Source organism: Narcine bancroftii, chromosome 10 (assembly GCF_036971445.1).
Source record: "Narcine bancroftii isolate sNarBan1 chromosome 10, sNarBan1.hap1, whole genome shotgun sequence".
Classification (NCBI taxonomy): Eukaryota; Metazoa; Chordata; class Chondrichthyes; order Torpediniformes; family Narcinidae; genus Narcine; species Narcine bancroftii.
In genome coordinates this window covers 107,828,011-107,845,355 of record NC_091478.1, presented here as the reverse complement: position 1 = coordinate 107,845,355, position 17,345 = coordinate 107,828,011, and the positions used below count along the sequence as shown (strand labels likewise).

Here is a 17,345-nt window from a genome sequence, read left to right as displayed (position 1 = left end):
AATCAGCTGCTGAAGGAAAGCATCCCTATTTTATCTAATCTCTCCTGATTAGTGCAAGAAGCTGTAAATCACCAGTGCAAACTTATCTTTCATATAATGCAGTCAGAACTGAAAGTACCACCAAAGCATAACTATTGAAACAAATAGGTTTCACATAACTTTGCTGCTCTCATATCTCGGAAATTAAAGAACATCATGTGACTTTTTAGCTGCGAATGATAGTGAACTTGATTCACCTAGCCATGCAATCTAAACTTGTATAAGTCTGCATTTGAAGTTTAAAAAAAAGTCATAAAGGAACACCTTGGTGAAGCATAATCTTGAGATTCATTATTTATCAGAGATCCAGAGCTTGGTGGAACAGGTCTTGGGTGAGAATTTCTATGACATTTCCCATACAGTTCCTGTATTATCATCTGCTATGGACCTAATGCCTTTGGTTTATTTCTGCGCCATCTAACAAGGGAAGTGTTTGCAGTAGATACTGCTTGTAAGTAAGCTTAGAGACCATGGGCAGCAGAAAGTCCAGGGTGATATTTTTCCCCCAGTTTCTAAGAGGTCCAAAATTATTTGCAATTCTTCTCTGTGTTAAAACTATTTTCAGTTACATAGTATTAATTCTTTTGGATATATGAGGAAGATTTTCCAAACCAATCTGCTGACAGTTGTACCCCATTTTCATCCTTGTTATGCTTAAATACAATTGGAATGTATCAATTAACACCAATGTACAATAATTGATGTAACTCCCAAATGGATACCACATTCCATGGATATTAACCCCTATCATTACATCCAACAAAACAGTAGAATTTCCTGCCAAACAGCTCACATGTGCTTTAATAAGGGCCAGCTTTTATGTTACGACTCCTTTGCAGCTATTTTGTGCCAATCACAACTAATGTTGTCTTAGAGTCCATACATTAAATTTACCTCTGTTAAAACAGTTTATACATTGGGAAATACATTTATCAACTTTAGATTTGTTACAGCAAAGTGACCAGCGTACCATGAAATGTCTTTGTGATATCTTGCATCAACAGTTAAAGAGAGTGTTTCCAAAGATCAGACATATTGGCCTAAATTAGCCCTCATATTTGCTTTTTTGTTATAAAGCAATGTGGGTTTTTACAATTGCATGCAACAAAACATAAAAACTGTGCATAATTCAAACCAAGAAAGGCCAAACAAACCCTAACAGTCATAGAAGCCAATAATGTTATGATTATTTAAAGGAAAGAAAGAAAATATGATTTAGAATTCCAGAGTATGGGTCTGGGGGAGGGAAACATTACACGAAAGGCCAGAGACTGTTAGACTGGAGGGCGTTCAAGTTTCAGGTCAAAGACCCTCCATTAGAACTAGAATAGAGGGAAGTTTGTTCCAAATGGCTGAAAAGATAGAATAGGATGGATAAAGCAAAGATTGCTGATAGGATGAAGTTGAGTTGCCATCGTAATAGGTTCAATTGTCACGTAATAATAAGAAAAACCCAACACCCAACCCCAACCAACCAATTTTCCCCTGCAACCGCGTCTGCCTGTCCCGCATCGGACTTGTCAGCCACAAATGAGTCTGCAGCTGACGTGGACATTTACCCCCTCTATAAATCTTTGTCCGCGAAGCCAAGCCAAAGAGGAAGAATAGATAAAAATGTAATATACTTGATGTACGTCAACTTTAGCCTCCTGCAAGGCAAACAAAGAGCCGCAATGAGCGTTGCCTGGCACCCCTAACCATAGGAGAAAGAGAAGCAAAAGAGAGTCCCTTCAGAGACACAGAGTGTTTGTGGAATCAGTTCCAGTGCTCCCTCATCCTCTGCTTTGTTTGAACTGTCGGCAGCCTGAGCTCCAGGTCCTAACGTGAAGCCATCTGACCAACAGGTCATGGGTGGAATCAGAGGGAGAAAATGAAAAAAGGAATATCCAAAAGCTGCGAAGTGCAGGTCTGAAGTATAGGATGCCCAGCAGAACAGGCAGTGTTAATGGAGACAGAAAAACAGAATCAATACTGCAGAAAAAAAACCAGAAAACCGAACTGACCAGTTCTGATGCGAACAGAGAAAACAGGTTATCTGAAATGGTTGAATTTGATATTGAACCCTGAAGACTACAATGTGCCCAGACAGAACTTGCTGTTTCCCAAGTCTTGTTATCTCAGATTGTCTTGAGTGGATAAGGATTAAAGACATATGCCATTATATTAATAATGCTGAGATTCCTCTCAGGGTTTTGAAAAAAAGTAATCAGATTTCATTTTCGATCATGCATGTCACTAGAATGAATGTGGGTGGTTGTTCTCCCTGTCGACCATTGGGTGGTTGCCTTTTGCGTGTTTTGAACAAGCCGTCATGCTAATTATTTCAACCTCAGGATTTTTGTTGAAGCAGGGCCTTTTTATGTTGGCATATTTAAATCCCACTCAGCTGCACTTGGGGGCCATTGTCTTTGAGGATGATTCTTGTGAACAGCTGCACAAGTAAATTAGTATGTGAAAAGGCTTTTTTAAATGTTTCCATTTCAGTCAAGAGATGAGCAGGGCTGTATTTTATTTCTTGGTATAATAGTCAACATATTGTAGGCTTTGATAATGAGAATTGGTACAGAAATTTTCCTCTGATTGCAGGATATGGGGAATGGTAATTGAAGAAGACAGATAAATTTAGCATTCTCATATAACCAGCAAAGAGTCACCCTGAATGGGACAGGCTGCTACTGTGACCTCTTCTAATTGTACCTGATGCTGAGAGTATTGGGGTTATTTGGCTATGAAGTATGTTGATGTCTTTTTCCCGAGGATGGAGCAAGGTTCTGGGTGAACCACGGAAATCTCTTAATGTTGCCTTCAGATGCATCATATACTTGTGTCATAGTCGATACCATGCAAAAGTCGACCCCCTATCTTTGGCCCCGGCTGCCTGCCCACCCAAGCTCTTGATGCCCTGACCGCGGACTCTCACCTAGGGCCTGGCTGCCTGCCTGTCTGAGCTCCTGGAGCCTCGAACAACCATGGTCAAAAGTAGTGTGCATGTAATAGTCAACCCTCTAAATTTTACCCTAAAAATTGGTACTTAAAACTTGACTATTGCACGTGTATATAGAGTAAGTGCCTACATCCATAAGAATGTGACAGGGCTCTGCTTCAAAGAATCAATAGTTTTCTAAGTGCAAGGAATCATCAAAATATTCACTCTTAATTATTCAGTGCAAGTATCTGGGACTAACTACAGTCTTATTTTACTGTCATCTCTCATGTTCCCCCACACCTTGATGAAGGGCTCAGGCCTGAAATGTTGGTGAGGTATCTTTACCTTTGCGACATAAGGGCACTGTTTGACCTGTTGAGTTTCTCCAGCATTTGTGTGTTTTATCAGACACTGTAGACTAGTGAGGACACAGAGGATAAAAGGTCTTTGTCAATGACGATATGTTGATGCATTGTGCTTTTATTGCTTTCCTATTTTGCCATTATGCAATTGTGATAGTACAGACCTCTCACCAATGTATATAGTTACAGTATCTAGAGTGTAATGACTGTGCTTACAGCGATTGGCTGAGAGCTAAGCCACGCCTACTGTCTGGGCCTTAAAGGGTTGTGTCCCTAGCCAGGTCGGATCATTCCGGACTGGTCGGCCACCTGTGAAGAGCTCCTGTCTTTTGCTAATAAAAGCCTCGGTTTGGATCAACAAGTCTTTGGTTCTTTCGACGAGCTCTACAGCAATACTCTTTTGAATCAAATGGCTTTCACTTATAACGTGTGTTCCAGCCAAATGTCATCTTTTACATCTCATGAGTTTTGCAGGCTGAACAATAGATTAGGTTGGATAATGTGCAAGTAAAGTTCTGACTCACCTGAAAGGTCTGTTTGAGGTGATGAGGGGACAAAATTTTGCATTTTCTGTGATTCCAGTGGGAAGTGTCTAAAGGAGTGTAAAGGTCAATTTGGAGGGAAGAGCTGACCAAGGAGTTTCAGAGAAACTGATACCTGCAAAAAGAGAATGGGGCAGGAAGGAAAGATACAGGATTCTTCACTTGTTCTGCTTAGGGAGGTTGGGGTGAGGGTGGAAGTATGAGAAATGGAGGAGATCTTGGGGTAGATATAAAGAGATCTGAAAGCTGACATTTTGCCTTTGTAATGTAGAGGTCAGTCACTTTGGCAGACCTGGTTTATTTGTCTCATTTGTATAAATAGTCACAAAAATCTGGAGCTAGATTAGCTCCAAAGCTTTTTTTTTTGATGATTTAAAGGACGTATCAGCTACTCTGAGGTAAATATGCATCTAGTTTATTCTGACTATAATGTTAAAGAAAGCTTCTGGTTTGGCTGGAGTGTGACAGAGTATTATGAGGTGGCTTGGGAGAAATTACTAGAGCAGCTTGCACACAAACACATTTTAAAACACATAATTTTTGCTGAACAAACTTCACTTGCATTAATCTATAAACTTTAAATAATTTTACTTTATTTTCAGTCACATTCTTTGAAAACATTTACTGCATCTGTAGGTTCCTCCCCCTCCATGAAGCCACCTGAAAGACGAACAATAACTCCTTCTTTCCCCCAAGTTTACAAATAAAGCCTCTGACCAGGGCAACTCTTATTAAGCAGGGATAAGGAGACACTAAGAGAGCCACCCCAATGGCAAGCTGCAACAACCTGCTCTTTGTCCTGGGCGATCCCATTGCTGTTTCACATAACTATATTCAAACAGCTGCTATGAGTAAAGCCTGACCAAAGCACTCCACTGGCTGAATATTTGCTCCCATCTTCACCAAAGGTCTTTATTACTTCAGAGAACATTTTTTTTTACTATTTCTTTCTTTTTCAATCTTTTTATTGATTTTATAATAAGAAAATATTGTACAACATGGTGACATAGAGAAGGTTGAGTGAAATGCTCATAATTTTCATTGACTAGTTTAAAGTTCCACAAAGAAGCAATATTCTCCACAGAAAAGGGAGTTTTTTCTTCTCTCTTTCCACTTTTAGCCCTTCATGAGGTCATCTTTAAAACAGTCGTGGATAAATAAACAAGAAGCATATGCTTTGATAACAAGGTTATTTTAGTATAAGGACATTAATAAATGGAAGATTTGTAAAGATTTGCAACCTTAGCAAAGCTGCTACTCCATCAATCACCAGCAGGAAGTCCCCCTACTTATGCAATTTTAAACATACATATTTTTATCCTATTATTTTATTATTATTTATTTTAATTTTTAAAATATATTTTCCTCAATTTTTTGTTGTTACTGTTGCTCGTTGCTTGAAGCTGCCGGTTGAATTCCTGATACCAGGGGTTTTACTGAAACAATGTGGGGATGAGAGACAAAAAGTTCAGAGGGGCTGTGGGGTGAACAATAACAGTCTCCTCTGCAGACTAGCCTCAAATGCTCCGCAATGTAGTCATGTAATCTACATTTGATTACATCAGATGCAGTTTGCAAGTTAATCACTGTTTCACCCAAAATAACTCTTTGGATCATTGAATGATAGGAAGGGAAGGGGTAAAAAGAAAGAAGTTACATCTCATGTAATTGCTTGGGAAAATATCCAAGAAGGGGAGAGGTTAGTAGAGACCTGATAGTGGAATTTTGTTGGGGCTGGCAGAAGTAATGAAGGATAATTGTTTGAATGAAGAGGCAGGTGGAATGGATGGTGTGGCCAAGGAGACTCCATCGTTGCTCAGTATAGAAGAGGAAATGAAAGCAGAGGTTCATGAAATGGATTTAACGTAGTTAGGAAGAAGGAAGATATTTCAGTCACCTCTGCTGAGAACCTCATTAGTAGACAACTGTGACTGAGCCCAGGAACAAGGCAAATGAAATGGAGATCTTATAGGAGGTAGTGTGGAAGCAAATGCAGACTTTGATCTGAAAACCATTAACTCTGTTTCTTTTGCCATGTAGGTAGCCTGACCTGCTGAGCTTTTCCATCATTTTCTCTTTTTTACAGATTTCCATTATCTGCAATTTATTGATTTTTTATTTAAACACAGTTGGGCAGCAGAATTTTGTGAAGTTTTATTTTCTTTTGAAAATGGACCTCTACTGTAAAATAAAGGAGGCAAAAATGTGTTTCAGGAATGGCTGCCACCCAGAAACTGAACCATCTGTGAAAGATTTTGCTCAGTCAGGCCATTTGTATAGCGAGCATAAGCTTGCACAGTGTTTATATCCTTATCTGAGGTTGCATGAGGAAGATCTTCCTGGGAGATCAATTTACAAAGGTGACAAATATTGTTTAAGCCTTTGCCAAAGCTGTATGGGTGGGCAGGAAAGAAGTACCAGGTGGCATGGAGAGGTATTTCATAAGAGACTAATCCGATACACTGCTATGGAAAGAGAGCTGTCACATGCATTCAGAGAGACTTGATGGCTTTTGGCAAATGAAAGGTAACCACTCAGCTCAGTGTACCCTCAGTGTACCCTGCTCTAACTGTGCCCTGTGCCCAACACCACAATGTTGTGTTCCGTTAAGTGTGCTGCAACATATTGCAAAGTTTTTACAGCACAGAAGTTACCTAGCTATCTCCAAAAATCCATATTAGTACTAAAACTTTCACACATCTATCATTTAACTATAGCCTCATAATCCCTTATCCCTCATGTATTTATTAATGATATTGATGAATCCCAGCATTAGTGAATTCCATATTCTAACCACTTCCAACTTTAAAAATTTTCTTCTGAATTCTCTGTACATTTATTAGTGCCTATGTTACTGGAACTAGTTCCTTTTGTGTACCCTTGTAGAAAGGATGGTGTGCAAAGTTTTTAACCAAAGCATTTGATGACTGCTTTCCAACTGATCTGACCTAATCTACTGGTTGATCCACTTGAAGTCCTTGATATTACTGCCTGTGCCCTGGGCTGGAGGGTTGTTTTTTTTCATCCTGAATATTCTGATCTCCTGTATTTCTCTGATCAAGAAAGCAGTGAACACTTTCAAGAAGCCATATAAGGAGTTGGAAGCAGCTTATTTATGCACCTTCTCCAGGGAATCTCACCATGGAATCCCACCAGCTAAACCATTTGAAAGGACTTCAGGGAGCTCTTCATCTTCAGACTTAAGGAATAGAACAATGTAGTAAGTATTTTGGCAAGCAAGTAATTTATCCTAAAACCTTTAGTTTAAATATTATATTTTTTAAAATCATGGTTTTTAGTAGAACTGGTTAATTTTACTTTTATTCATGCCATACACTGGGTATAAAAAATGTTTGCATTCATCAGCCAAGTCATAGAATATAGAAACAGGGAAAGTTAGGGTAGAATTTTACGAAGAAAAAGACATTTAAATTATTGCAGTTATATATGAAATTCTGCAAACACTGTGATTGATGTAAAAACACGAAGCTGGAGAAACTCAGCAGGTCAAACAGTGAACTTTATAGAGCAAAGATAAAAGTCCAGAACCAACATTTTGGGCTTGAGCCCTTCATCAAGGTGTATATTTTTACCTCCTATGGATTCTGCACGACCCGCTGAGTTTCTCCAGTACACTTGTGTTTTTATTTCAATCACAGCCTCGGCACACTTTCATGATTCACTCTTGCTTATTTGTGTGAAGTTGTACAAGCATTAAGGGAATGAATGTTATTCAATCCAGGAAATAACTGCTTGCCCAGAGGGGCATCACACATTCCTCTTTGCCCTTTGCTTCATTGTGAAGATGTATTCTCCTCAATCATGCTTTACTCAAGGTATCGGTCTTAATTGTTGCTTGTGTTGCTCAGTTTCATATTCTCCTGTGTTTCCTGTGGAGAAGGATAACACTTAAGCTGGCAATTTCAATTTAGCTACTCTCCTGAGCTGTCCTATTCCATTAATTTGCTTTCCTGAGATTAGTAGTTCAGCATGTCACAAACAAATTCAAGCCTTCTCTACAGTTATTATCATATAATTCATGGGGTGACTATGAACCACTTAAAGAACAATTTTATTGTAAACTAATTTGCATTATAGAAATAATTTCATCTTCCCTAAATGATATTTGACTTGTTTCTCTATAATTGGTTTCAAATTGAAAAATGAAAGAGAAAACATTCTTACTCAGAGTAAAATTTTCACATGGAATTAATAGTAAAATCATTTGTTATTTCAAAATGTCTATGTGTCAGTGCCTATCTCAGATATTGGAAGACGTAACAGTTATTTTGCAATGCCATGTGATCCAAAATTTATGTTACCTAGATAAATCATATAAACCAGTATTTCCAGGTAATATCAAGGCAGTTGTAAATTTGGAATTGACATTTACAATGTACAGACATGTAGATATGTGTCTTCTGCCCAAGGGCTTCTGACTTGTTCTTCTTCAGGAAACGTAGCTTCCTCTCTGCTGTAGCCGATGGTGCCCTCACAGAAATTTTCTTCATTTTCCGTATATCTCCTCATTCCTTCCTACCACTTCCCCACCCCAGTAGAACAGTAATAGAGATCCCATGGTTGTTGCCTGTCACCTAAACAACCTCTGCATTCGCACATCCTTCCACTTCTCCCAACTCTGCCGTGATCCTGCTTTTAGTTGCATCCTTCCCTCTCCTGCTCTTCTCTGTTTTCCACAGGCACTACTCTTTACATAATTCTCTGGTCTGCTTGTCCCTCTTCATCCACCCCTCACCATTCCTGACACTTTCCCCTGTGAACATTGATGGTGTAACACCTTTCCCTTCACCTCTTCCCTCAGCACCATCCAGGAACCTAAACATCTCTTCCAGGTGAGGCAAAGGTTCATCCACAATGTATTCACAATGTGACTTCCTCTATGTTGGTGAGACAGAGTGTGTTCTTGGCAAGTGTTTTATAAAATGCCTGTGCTCTATCTGCAACAACCATCTCAAGCTTCAGTTGCATGTCAATTCAATGTTCTTTCCAATTTGTAGACCAGCCTGTCTGTCCTTGGCCTTCTGCATTGCTATGGAGAGGCCAAATGTGAACGAGAAGAACGTCTCGTGTTATGCCTGGGTAGCTTACAACTCAATGGGATGAGCATTGACTATCTTTCATTTGGAGGTAAGACACGATGAAGTGTTCTCCTCCCTCCTGTCAACCCAGCTTTCCAAAACTCCCTCCCTATCTGGTTCCACCTGTCACCTTCCAGCAGTGCTGGATCAAAGTAGTAGCATATGCTACAGGCCCCACATTTTCAAGGGCCCTGGGCTAAATGTTTACTCTATTACTGTAGTACTGCACTTGCTCTATTAATATAACTGCATTTTTTAATATGCTTATCAGTTGTTTTTAGATGATTAAAGAATGAAAATTAAATGTTTAAGAGAAAGGCACAGATGAAAAAGAATCAACAAGTCCATTCTAACGCTCCGAAAGTTTAACATAAAACTAGTTATCAAAGCATCCGCAACGAGTAAAATCTTGACTCAGATTATAATGTTTAGTGAGAATGAAAAAGAGAAATTGTTTAGTTTAATTGTTTGAAAGTACATTATTTTAATTTTTAATTTTGCACCCTGAATCATAAATCAGCAAGAAATCCAGTGGTAATGCTGATATGAAGCATGCAATCCCGCCTCTGTCCATTTCCCCAACAGATCCCTGATCAATTACACTTCCATTTCATCACATCCAAACCGACTGCCTAGACGGATCTTGCTGCAGCTCAGAATTCGGAATCAGGGCTACCCAATTATAGCCTCTTTATTGGCATAAAGTCTACAATTCATGTCCGTTGATAAAGGTTTCTATGTTAATATGTTTAAAAAATGCAGCAGCTTATTTTAAGAGCAGGTCATGATATTTTAAACTAAAACATCAAGCTAAAGATACTCCTTGCTGTTAATGCAACATCGTCCCCATTATGCTCACTTACTGGGGGAAATCCACATCAATGGTGTCCTTGGTGTTCTTGAACAATGCTACAAGTAGACTCTGTCTTTCAGGGAACTGTCTCCCTTTTTATTCAAGGCCAATATTTTGGTGAAATGGCCTGTGCTCTCATCCCTGGAGCAAGAGCAGGGGGGGGTCTGCATGATGCTGCAGGGATGGGTGCTGATGGGCAGGCAGGTCTCCAGCCACTTGCAGGGCATTTGACAAGCCCCTTTGCTGGAGTTTCTGTTGCCACCAGATATTCAGCTGAAAATTCTTTGTCCTTCACCCTGCCACTTCTCCCCTTTGTCCAATCACTGGCTCCCGTTGAAACCTGCATCATCTGCTTAAGTTTGTATTTTTTATAAATTGGTCGTGCTTTGGTTCGAAGAAGACATATTGTTGTGCAGTTCACCTGTGGACACGAAAGGTGACTTTGCAGTCCCAGTCTGGGAGTGCAAAGTCTAGCACAATGGGGGCACTGGAAGTCCATTGTTGTAATAACTGTGGCTGCTGCTCTCTGATGCAGTCTTTGGCAGCTTAAGCATGTATCCATTCATAAAATGCTTCAGGCTGCATTTACAATGATTTATTGCTTTGAGTTCATCTCTCTCTTCTTAATTTAGCTTCTGCTGGCATTTGGTGTCTCACTTGCCCCTTTGGTTCTCTCTTTTAAATGGATGGTTTAATATTTATATATTTTTTAATTTACGGCCCCTTTACAAAATATACTACAGGCCTCACACTAGCTTAATCCGGCTCTGCCTTCCAGTCTCAATTCCCCCTCTCTTCCCCTCTGTGGCAATGTTTTCTCTTCCCTCTCAGTTCTCATGCAGGGTCTCGACACAAAATATCAACTTGCACCTTTTGCCTTTGCTTTTGTAGTTTGAACTGTGAAATTTTTCCTGTTTTATATTCTGAATTCCAGCATTTTCTTTTTTTTTTTCATTCTTGTTAACATGTGTGGTCTTTTCCTGGTATGCACCTCATCGCCTAATAATGTGAATCATGACCCAATTCAAGTCTGAGCTCACACAGCCAAATTAGACCTAAAGTTGCACCTGTTGATTGGAGTTCAGTCTCAGGAGAACTGAGAGCATGTTATTGTTTTGTTTTATCTTTATTGAAGATTTTAAAAGATATTCAGAACTGACTGTAATTTGGTGACATTCCTTCAATGAGGGTAGGGTGCAACGATTAGCATAGCGGTTATTGTGGCAGTAAGGAGTTTGTACGTTCTTCCTGTGTCTGTGTGCATTCCCTCTGGGTGCTCTGGCTTCCTCCCACCCTCCGAAACCTACAGGGTTGGAGGTTAAATGGGGCATTTGGGCGGCATGGGCTCGTGGACTGGAACGACCTGTGTTCTATGTTTAAATTAAAGAAAATATTGGTGTTGATACAGGGAATGCTCATAACTGCAATCCAATGTATTGTAGTCTTTCCCTATTTATGGGCTGGACGTGTTGATAGTTTCCTTGCCGATCTATGGAGTATCAGCAGCACCTTCTGTATTTCTGCATCTGCAGCGTTGCTGGGAGGTCAAATGGGTGTGAATTTGATTTCACGTTTTGCATCAGATTCACTTTCTTCAAAACATTTCAAAATTTACTGACTTGAGAGGCTGGCTGAATAGTAAATTAGCTTAACACCAACCATTCTTAGCAAATTTCAGATTGATTGTCAGAGGACATACATGACGTCACATACAACTCTGAGATTCCTTTTTCCTGTGGGTGCGGCAGAATTACCACTAATAGGTAGTGCAAAAATAAACTGCACACAGCGTGAACGGGTGAACAATCAAAAGAACTGTAAACAGATAATGAATGCAAACAAACTGTGCAAAGAAAATCAATAAAGTCCACAAGTATTCATTTTATTAGAGCCATCATTTTTTTAAAATGGTAAGTTTGGTGAATATTATTAGTGTTAAAGTCCTGGTGTCTGGCACCGACAGGGATTGTGGATGCTGGATCCACAAATTTTCTGGTTGGCTGAGACTCTTACAATGTCAAACTAATGCAACTTAATAAGAATAAACAGTGGACATTTTTCATTGTCTTTTATTTTTTAAAGTAATTTGAGAAAAATATCAGTATTGCTTTATTATGAAATGTTCACTTTAGTCAGGTAATTCCTGTAATGTACAAAATTTAAATTTAAATGTAACAGCAATGCGCTAACTGTCCTGCCATCATAATTATCAATCCCTCCCCAAGTTTTGCAGGTATATATTTAAAAATATACTAATATTCAGATTTAATGTCAGAGTACATAGATCACATCGCAGACAACCCTGAGATTCCTTTTCCTGCAGGCAAGGCAGAATTTCCACTTACTGGTAGTACAAAAAAAGTTCTAAACTTACACATGGAAACAAATAAAGAAATGCTAACAAACTGCAATACAGAGATTTTTTAAAAAGTCAATAAAGTGTAAAAGTCCTTACATGAGTCCCTGATAGTTGAGGAGTCTGATGGTGGAGGGAGAGCAGCTGTTCCTGAACCTGGTGGTGCGAGTCTTGTGGCACCGATACCTCTCTCCTGATGGCAGCAGCGAGAACAGAGCAAGTCAAATTTATTGTCATCTGATTGCACAAGTACAACTCCATGAAATAGTGTTCTCCTGTCCTTGGTGCAAAACACACAGGCCCACAACCAAACATAACACACATACTGACAATCAATACATAGGCAGGACAAGTATTTCATCTATACACATAGATAAATAAATGTGGTTTCGTACATATGAGAGTCCCGGATGGTCAGTGGGAGCAGTTCCTTTGGTCATTCAGCATTCTCACTGCCCGTGGGAAGAAGCTGTTCTATGGCCTGGTGGTGCTGGGTCTGATACTGTTCTATCGATTCTCTGAAAGAGCAGTTGTGTGCAGGGAGGAAGGGGTCCTCAATAATTTTAAGTGCTGTCCAAAGACTACAATTCTGGTAGATCACGTCAAAGGCGGGGAAGAAGACTCCAGCGATCCTCTCTGCCACTTTTATATTTCTGTGCATTGACCTCCAATCCATTTCTCTGCAGCAAAGTTACTGCACTGCGATGCAGCGGCCAGGACACCTACAGAGGGTTGACATCATGGTGCCCGGTCGCCTTGTCTCCTTCAGTCTTCTCAGGAAGTGCAGTCACTGCTGCACCTTCCTGACAAGGGAGGAGAAGTTGAGTGTCTACAATAGGTCACTAGTTCAGTGAGTTCCAAGGAATTCGGTCCTCTCCACTACAGAGCTGTTGATGTGTAGTGGAAGGTGGTTATTCCTGGTCCTTGTTTTGAAAATTTAATTTAAAGTGTTTTCATACATGTAACCATATCTAAGTATATAGAATAACACAATCAAATATAATTAACAATTCTATTACATGATGATATAAATCCCAACCCCCTCCCCCACTTATCTCACCCCAAAGAAGAAAAAGAACAGAGCGAAAAGAAAAAGGATAAAAGAGAGAAGGTGAGCTTAAAAAAAAGAAAAGAAACTGAAGTAAGAACTTAGTTGCCAGAGGGTTCCCATCACCACAAGGAATTAACAATTTATAATTTTAAAACCTTCAGGGAGCTTAATTAAATTCAAAGCTTAAAGAAAAGATCAATAGTTTCCTCAATTCTTAAGTACGGGCACTGTATTTTCAAAAACATATTATATTTATTTCTGAAATTATATAAGAAACTCTTTAAATGATTACAGCTATACATCACTGTATTCCACTCAGATAAATATCTAATTCAGCCCAGTAAGGTAAAAACTAGAAAAAAATCAATAAATTAGTCATCTATATGCATTTTAAACCAGAAATAATGACCTTACTACGTCATCAGTCTCCACATCCTGACCATCCCAATAAGTCAATATACATCATGTTGGGTGGGTGGGTGGGGGGGAGGTGGGGGATGCTAGTCATCCTTCTCGGCTATCCAGGTTTAAAAAAAAGAAAGAAAAAATTTAATATATGAACAAGTTAACAACATTCCCAATTACTTAATCAAAAATGGAAGAAAAGAGAACCCCCTCCCACCTCAATGAATGCTGTTTAATAATACATTATCCCCTCTATTGTATGGTTTGTGGCTACTTCCACAAATACACATATGAATCAATAGCAACAGTTGATGAAACTACTCACCCCCCCAGGTATTTACCACCATTAATCTAATCAATAGAGCAAAAGACAAAATTAAAAACCACATTATATTCATCAAAACATTTTCAAGTGTCCTGTTGTTGCCTGATTGGTAAAGTTTATTCCTAGTCCTCCTGAAGTCCACGATCATCTCCTTCGTCTTGTGCACTTTGGGACTCAGGTTATTACTCTCGTACCATTTCATGATTTTCCGCCTCTTCTCTGTAGAGCGACTCATTGTTGTGGTTATGAGGCCGTCTACTATTGATGACACTATTGGAGCTGGATCTGACGATGCGGTCATGGGTCAGTAGCTTGAACAGGAGCGGGCTGAGCACACAGGCCTGAGGCGCGCCAACGCTTAGCGTGATGGTGCTTGATGCTCTGCTGCCAACCCGGACAGATTGGTCATTAGGAAAATCAAGATCCAGTTACAGAGAGGAGTGTTGAGTCCCAGCGAGGACAGCTTCACAGATTTCCTATTTCATATTTATTGTCAGCGTACATACAAGACATCGTATACAACCCTGAGATTCCTTTTTTTCCTGCGGGCATGGCAAAATCACCACTAATTGAGAGTGCAAACATGTAAACAGTCAAAAGAACTGTAAAAAGATAATGAATGCAAACAAACTGTGCAATACAGGGAAGAGTCCTTAAATGAGTCCCTGATTGAGTTTGTCATGGTGGAGGGGCAGCAGCTCTTCCTGAACCTGGTGGTGCAAATCTTTTGGCACCGATACCTCTTTCTTGAAGGCAGCAGCGAGAACAAAGTGTGTGCTGGATGGTGAGGGTCTTTGATGATTGCTGCTGCCTTCCGACGGCAGCGTTTCCTGTAGATGTACTCAATAGTGGGGACAGTTTTGCCTGTAATGTTCGGGGCTATGTCCATGCTCAGGGTATTGCTGTTCCCATACCAGACCATGATACAGCCAGTCAGCACACTTTCCACCACACCTCTGTAGAAATTTGCCAGGGTTTCTGTTGTCATACCAAACCTCCACAAACTCCTGAGGAAGTAGAGGTGCTGACGTGCTTTCTTCACGATGCCGTTGATGGGTCAAGGAAAAGTGACTCACAAGAACCTAAGTGTGCTCACCCTCTCCACCTCTAATCCCCAATGATCACTGGATTGTACACCTCTGGCTTTCCTTTTCTGAAGTCAACAATCAGTTCCTTAGTTTTGGTGACATTGAGTGCAAGTTTGTTATAGATGCACCATTCAGTCAAGTTTTCAATCTCCATCCTGTAGGCTGACATCCCCATCCTTTATATAACCCACTACCATGATATCGTTGGCAAATTTATAGATGGTGTTCTTGTCGTTCTAAGCTACACGGTCATAGGTGTAAAGTGAGTAGAGCAGGGGGCTAAGAACACAGCCCTGTGGTGCTCCAGTACTGATGGAGATTGAGGAAGAGTAGTTCTTACCAATCTTCACTGATTGTGGTCTGGAGGTGAGGAAATCCAGGATCCAATTGTGCAGTGGGGTCTCCACCAGCCTTTGGGGAATTATCATATTAAACGCTGAGGTGATGTCAATGAACACCTCCCTGGTGTATGAGGCATTGTTTTCAGGTGTGTCAGGATGGAGTGAAATGATAAGGTGATAGTTTCTTCTGTAGAAATGTGTTCAGCATCTCTGGGAGGTGTGCTTTGATGCATTCCATCACTAATGGTGGTGGAGATCAGTGGTGATTATTATTGTCTCCAGCTTGGGTACTGGGATGATGGTGGCTGTTTGAATCCAGCAGGAATGGTAGACTGCTGCAATGAGGTCCTGAAAATATCCGTGAAAACCCCCGTCAATCCTTCAGTACCTGGCTGTAATACGCATCGAAAGAACCAAAGACTTGTTGATCCAAACCAAGGCTTTTATTAACTAAAAGACTGGAGCATATCACAAGTAGGTCGACCAATCCAGAATGACCTGGTCTGGCTAGGAACAATCCTTTAAGATCTGCCAGTAGGTGTGGCTACACTCTCTGCCAATCACAGTCATCCTACACTACCTTCTGTACATATGTACATATACACATTGGTGGTAGAATCTGTACTATCACCCTGACCATGTATGTTGTCTGGTCCTGCCACTTCGTGTGGGTTCACCTTGGACAAGGTTCTCCTCACCTCATGGGGCCCGTTCATCGGGGACAAGGAGCTTTCTTTGGCATCATCCTGTTTGGAAGGGAGGCGTCATTGTCCTTAACTCACAAGGTTAACTCGTGATCTGTTATAGTTTTGATCCTTTACTACACGTGCCTCATGTCGCTGGTGTTGCACAGCTGTATATGGATATTCTGTGCATAGCCCTGCTTTGCTTTCTGGATTGAACAGGAGAGTTTAGCCCTGGCTGATCTTAGTGCCATCTTATACCCTAATTAGAAGGCAGTAATTATGAACTCTGAGAAAGGCCCGAGCTTCTGTATCCAACCATGGTTTCTGGTTGGCCTTGGTTGTGAAGCATTTGATCTCAGTTACATCCTCATGTAGCAGTCATTGAACTCATGTACTCCTCTATATTTACATGACCATTGTTGGTGGCTGCCTCCCTGAAACAGCTCCAGTCCGTGATCTTAACACAATCTTGCAGTGCTGCTCTGCCCACCCCCCTGCCATGTTGTGCCCACCCCCCTGCCTTGCCGGGCCCACCTCCCTGCCATGTACTGATCTCCCTGCGAACTGAGCTACATTGTTTTACCAGCAGTCTGTATGCCAGGGTTAGCAGGATGGATAAGTGATCTGAGTAACCAAGGTGGAGGCAAGGTGCCGTGTTTGATGCACCAGGGTCGTTGATGTACTCCCAGTGTGGATCCTTTATGATTGCTGCCAACAGCAGCATGTCAATTGGCATGACAATTTGGTGTGATTTTCTGTAGGATGTTTAACTCATTTAGGGCTGTCTGTTCTCAATAACAAGAGCAGCATGGCTAATGTCTATATTTCAGAAGAAGAAACTGTTGGCTCAAGCCATTTGCCAACAAACTCTTCAAGTGTTTGTACAGAAGTTTTGGTTCTTGTTAATCTTGCACTAAAGATGCACCTCAGACCTAAGGCATAATAGAAAACTGATCTGGCAGTCCTTTTGGAAACTGGATTGGTAGTCTCAGCAGTTGATAATAAGTCCATTTAGGTGCATTGTGGGGTCAGGGAGGATTAGAAATCATTGGACCACTGCACTTTGGGAGGAGGCAGAATCAGTGGTTCTTTCAAAGTAAGGATGTTTATGGAGTTGAGGAGGTCAAGAGCAAGAATAGAATGTACAAGGGTGGGAATATATTTAGTAGAGGGATATCGGTGTGAGGTATGGAAAAATTAGATTGTTGAGGAGTAGGTTTACGTGGGATGTCACAATATTGTGGGCTGAAGGGCCTGGACCGTGGTATGTTC

General features: G+C 40.6%; 1 protein-coding gene across 13 annotated transcripts in view; it reads left to right on the top strand.

Annotated features, from left to right (window-relative positions):
- The window catches only part of cdh13 (cadherin 13, H-cadherin (heart)), an 813,941-nt gene that overhangs the window by 218,839 nt on the left and 577,757 nt on the right, over window positions 1-17,345 (top strand). The window contains exons 2-3 of one of the 13 annotated variants that reach the window (XM_069902206.1): window positions 6,932-7,089; window positions 8,888-9,017. The exons of 11 other annotated variants lie outside the window; for them this stretch is intronic. In XM_069902206.1, the coding sequence (XP_069758307.1) occupies window positions 8,990-9,017 (28 nt within the window). In that variant the 5' untranslated portion in view covers window positions 6,932-7,089; window positions 8,888-8,989. The remainder of the gene's footprint in view (window positions 1-6,931; window positions 7,090-8,887; window positions 9,018-17,345) is intronic. One more of the 13 variants, XM_069902207.1, reaches the window with a different exon arrangement.